Raw genomic sequence first — 5,516 nt, forward strand, 5'->3', positions numbered from 1 at the left:
AGCTAAAGCATGTCTTCCCTCATATGAGGGAAGACATGCTTTAGCTCCTTCAAGATCAGAAAATGATTTTAGTTTTGAGTTCTTATGCACCACTGCAATTATGGCATAGCGTTCGTGCATGTCTTGTGAGAATTCGTAAAGTATCGGGACGAGATTGTAGTCACGCTGTGCTCTAATGCGGTTTTCATGATCGACCAACACCACATCAGCGGCCTTGAATTTAATATCGTCCATGCAGGAGTCAATGCTGTCAGATCGTATACACTGAATATTCGGCTCGACCCCGTACACTTGGGAAGCTTCTTGTAGCCAAGAACACTTAATATGTTGAATTATCGACGTGGTGCAATAAACGATCGAGCGCGGTGGATTGCATTCGGGGAAACTGTAAGCGCTCTGAAAAGCTGGTGCCTGATCCAGGTAGTCATCGATGGGAATGACATTATCAAGTGTAACTATCTCTACGTGGAAGTTCTCGAGCAAACTGAGTAATGCGTTCTGCCAGCTATTGGGGTCGTCGTGATTGAGACCGGCTACTAAATTTTGGATCTGTGCAGCGTGAGTGCGCCGGGCAGCTATTACCGGCCAGGGCTTAGCTACCCAAACACATGGGCGTTCGGTGGTGATAGGCTGCAAATGGCCGTCGGCGCAGAGATAACTATACTCAGAAGGATCTGCCTGCGCCGGTAGTCCTGTTAACTGAAAAAATAAATGACTTGGAATAAATAAATTCTAGATACATATGTACATAATATTTGACAACTTACGCCGAAGTGGCTACGAACATCATCCAGACGCGCCCAAGCAACGTTTCCAACACCATTAGTGAGACAATACAGCGCACCACGACGGCCCCAATGCTTGTCACCTATATCACAACGGTATGAATCGTAGCACAGTTGACAAAATGACGGGTAGCGGTCCTTAAGTATTCGGTCCTGTGTGGGATCAGGCACCCATGGGCCGGCTTTGCAGCTGGGCCCAAAGTATTTAGCCGAAGCGCTAATGCGGTCTTCTGTCAGCGAAATGTCCGGATTACATGATTTTGAGATCAGAGTTGACTCAAAGTACTACAAAGTAATAAATACGGTTTGAAAAATTAAACAAGTACGTGTATACGAGTATACGTAGGGCCGTTTTTCAAGTAATCTGTAACTTTAAAGCTCACTTTATATTTAAAGGTTGGATTAGAAATAAAGCTATGTCTAAAGTTAAGCATTTCTATTATCGGTTTTTGACGTGTGAATGTTTCTTGGTTGTAACCCAATTTAAAACCGATAGTAAAATGGTTTACTTTACACACAATCATACATGCTAATGCAACCTTTAAATCTAAAGTGAGCTTTAAAGTTACAGGTTACTTGAGAAAACGGCCCTTACTTAGGGTTTACACCGGACAATACTATCATGACAATAGCAATACATGCACACTTTTTCACTAATACATGCATACTTTTCCAGGCATGCGTTTTTGACAACTAATACGTATATCTTCATTATCTTCACAGCATTGTCCAATGTAAACGCGCCGTTAGTATGTCTAACGTACATTGGCTAACACTTCAGTCCAATGGTTGCCTAGTCCATATCCAGGATGACAGAGTTTTGCACCGCGTAGATCATGTGCTGTATGTATATTTGCCTCATTATCCACCACAGCGACGACTTCATACTCGAAATGGGTATCATGCGAACGCATTTCACTCGTTACCAAAATTTCAACGCTCGCCCAACGCGCTGCTATAAGCTCTTCTGCCGAGAGCACACCAAAGTGGGCGGTTCCTTTGTGTATCCGTCGAACACAGTCCAGACGATCAACTCCTATCACACATTCAATATTACTAGTTGATTCCAGAATTGGGCAAAACTTTGGGGTTTTGCGGTATGTGCCACGGGATTCGACGACGCAAATGCGTACTTAAAGAAAATAGAAAAAAGTGTTATGACAATTTTAATAATAACTAGCAATAGGGTTTTTTTTTTATTGAAATACAAAAAGCTGATAAAAGCCGTAATACTAATGGAAAAAGCTTCCGTTGAAGTCCATAGCTTAAGTAAAAACATTTGAACGCCAATACATCATATCTCAGAACTGATGCCTTAATTTTTTGGTTCAATATTTATCTTATATACATAGCACATATGTATGTATATACATTCATAAATGGGCAAAATTTATTTAACCAAAATTAAATTCAACTAAAAGCAACTCGATTTTAACTAAACACAAATTAATTTCTGATAAACACAAACCAGTTTGACGAAATAAGAGGCAAAGGTTCGGTATTTGACAATTTGTTAAATTATACAAACAGCTCTAATAAATTGTATTCGTTTTTACTTGTTTAGAAGTGTCAAGATTAATCATATCGCGTAACATTGAACTACGTTAAGGTCACGGATTTTTGAAAAAGTATATAATTGGAAAGTTCTTAAAATGCTTATGCTGGCATATACTTATTTTCAAACAAATCCTATGCATACCAATTTCGAAACAATGGGCCTCATGCATAAAACGATAGGTTACAAATTCTTGAGCTTACGCTCACTTGATCAGTGCAAACGTTTAGTCTTAACTTAAGCTCGCTTTTTATGCATGAGGATCATTGTGTATTATTTATTTGATTCTGAACTTACAGCCTTACTATGTATCACGAACGATAGGCAACACGAACGATTCGTCTGCAGAAGAATGCTTCAAAAATTAGCCAGTTTAAACGTTACCAAGACGATTGTAATGTAATCGATCAAAAGCAAGACGAAGACGACGGATAGAGTAATAACATCGCAATCAGAGACGTTGTCGTCTGCATACCAGGGTTGCGTGATTTTGATTTAGTCAAATCACAAATCTATAAATCAAATTTATTTCCGAATTGAAAGTTGCATCAATTTCTAAATAAATTTTATTTGTGATTTGATTTGTCAACCAAATAAGAAATAAATTTTATTTGTGATTTGCTTAGTCAACTAAATAAAAGGCAACTTATATTTGTGATTTACTTGGCTAACCATATAAAAGATAAGTTTTATTTGTCATTTGCTTCCTCAACCAAATAAAAAATAAATTTTATTTGTGATTTGCTTGGTCAACCTAATAAGAAATCAGAGTTATTTGTGATTTGATTTGTAGAGCCAATCATTTGATTTGTGAGTTTTCAACTAAACAATCCTCTTTTATGCATTGCAAATACTATATTCAAGTACCTTTCAAGATCGTGTTCTACGAAAATCTTCGGGATTTTTGGAACTACTTCGAGATTTTCGGGGTTCTAGGGACCATATCGGGATCTTCGGGACAAATTCGGTATTTTTGGACTGTTTCGGGATTTTGCGGACTAATTCAGAATTTGTGGGACTATTTCGGGTTTTTCGAGACTACTTCGAGATTTTCGGGGCTCTCGGGACTATATCGGGGTCTTCGGGATGGTTAATGTTGATGTTGATATTGTTGATGTTTTGGTTTCATTGCAAATGAATATTAGACCTGAAATGATAGCTTCAAGGTTAGTCCTTTTATTAAAACAAGAAAAAGGAAAGGTGTGTAAAAAATGAAACTATGTAATGAGTATTAAAATTATAGTTAAAAAAAAACAACAACATGCTTTTATTACAATAAGAACTAAAAAGGAAAAACAAATACATTGATTTAAAGATTCGTTAAAGAAGGATACGAAGTTCCCTAACTTGATGTTATTTGACCTTTTAAACAAGCTTAATATAGGATTAAAGTAATCGGCACGTAGTCATAGTCGAAATTAAGTCCACTGTAAAGTTAATTGCAGTTATTTTTTACAGACATCCAATTAGAAACATACAGCACCTTCTTTTTCTCTAAATTATTCTTACCCCATTGCAATGGTAGACTGATGTCCAAACTACAGTGGCGGCTTGTGGCAGGTGGTTTTAACCAAGGTGGATGGGAAAAACATCAATATATATGAAAAAGAAAATTAGACCGCCCATCTCGACCACTCTCGTAACTATTTTCCTAATCCATCATAATGAGTAAACAAAAAAATCAATCTGTGAATATCCTCGTCTTATGTCAGTTTTTAGATGGCGTGACAATGAAAAAATATGTTTTACATACTCTAGATTACAATGTCCATGAGCGGATGCTTGAACCCTTATTTTTTTTAAAGATAATACCACGATTTTAACAACGACGAAAACTCTAATATACGAAAAGTTTAGAGCGAATTGCTAGCAACAGTCACTTTGATCTCCTGTAACACTAAATGCCTTAAGAGAATCGACTTGTTGTCTCATAACGATACGCAGTAGAGCCCTCCTAACAATATAAGATGGTTATGCATACGGATGCACCAATTTTTTTTTTGGACTTTTGGCCAGGGTTTTCCAAAAATTGGCCACTGCAATTTCATAAAATTGCAATGCCTATTTATCATATTGCTCGAGCGTTAGACGATCTAGAGTCCATACGCCTAAGTAGCCCATTATGCCCATTTAGGTACTTAAAGTTGACATTATAGACAATGTTTATATGTAAAAAAAGTTATTAATGCTATAATCCCTTTTGTACGTTGCACATTAATGTAAAAAATGTGTAATTAAAGCCCATAATAAGACGGAAGAAATAATTTTTTTTTCATTAAGTTTCGTTAAAAGGTTTCCGAGATACAGCACTTTAAAGAAAGGTATGTATGACGTTTTCGTAAAATTTAAGTCCCGTGTAAATAGGCAACCCTACGTCATATCGGCAAAATATGCTGCACGTATATTCATATCACCTAGGCCTTCAATCTCTTCAATTTTCATACAAATCCTTAGAGATCGCGCACAGAGGTGGCCGTGGTGACATGAAATGCCTCGTATGTTACAATGAGTTTTTTTCTTGGGGCGAAATTATCGCCACACAAAAATATTTTGTAATTTTGAATTTTACTTTTAAACTAGAAATCATGATACAATAATTTTTAGAAGGTAGTTTCACTTCTTCTTCTTATCCGCCATGTTAGCTATCTGACAGAAAACGTGTTTCGTATTTTTTGTTGTACCAACTTTTTCAAAAAAAAAATCCAGCTTTTGACGTTGGAAAAATAAAACAAAGAAAAGCCAAACATATAAGTAGAGAAATTTTCGAATATTCTGTAATAATTTTCTTCATAAAAAATTAACTGCTGCTTTCGTGGATATTGCAACACACGGAATAGATGTATGGAGTTTTGCTTTGCTTTAAACAGGCAAAATGTTGTATTCAAAGTTTTTCGGAATACTTGAAGAAAATGGCTATAAGAAGTTTTTTCCTCTCCTGTACAATTTTTAAATTGGGACTTCGCAACTTTGCACTCTACGCTAGGGATATCCTCGAAAAATTCAATGACTTGCAAAATCTATATTTAAAAACTAGTATTCCATCAAAATATCACAATAAGTATTTTTATTCAAAACATTCTCTAATAGTTAGTCTGTTCCTTTGAACTTCGGACTAAAACCTGTGGAACGGTCAAACTACAATTTTACGCTCTCAAATGAGAGTAAAAGGAGAACAG

The 5,516-nt window shown here is 36.3% G+C and overlaps 2 protein-coding genes across 2 annotated transcripts in view; one reads left to right on the forward strand and one right to left on the reverse strand.

Annotated features, from left to right (window-relative positions):
* The window catches only part of LOC118745292 (transferrin-like), a 4,026-nt gene extending 2,327 nt beyond the window's left edge, over positions 1 to 1,699 (reverse strand). The window contains exons 1-3 of the mRNA XM_036478817.1: positions 1,550 to 1,699; positions 768 to 1,070; positions 40 to 699 (exon numbers count right to left, since the gene is read on the reverse strand). Coding sequence (XP_036334710.1) covers positions 40 to 699; positions 768 to 1,070; positions 1,550 to 1,699 — 1,113 coding nt within the window. The remainder of the gene's footprint in view (positions 1 to 39; positions 700 to 767; positions 1,071 to 1,549) is intronic.
* LOC118744842 (major facilitator superfamily domain-containing protein 6) overlaps positions 1 to 5,516 on the forward strand; it is a 242,387-nt gene that overhangs the window by 75,258 nt on the left and 161,613 nt on the right. The gene's annotated exons all lie outside the window — the stretch shown is intronic.

The sequence above is a fragment of the Rhagoletis pomonella genome, unplaced genomic scaffold (assembly GCF_013731165.1).
Source record: "Rhagoletis pomonella isolate Grant_MI unplaced genomic scaffold, Rhpom_1.0 Rhpom_scaffold_00008, whole genome shotgun sequence".
NCBI classification, from domain to species: domain Eukaryota; kingdom Metazoa; phylum Arthropoda; class Insecta; order Diptera; family Tephritidae; genus Rhagoletis; species Rhagoletis pomonella.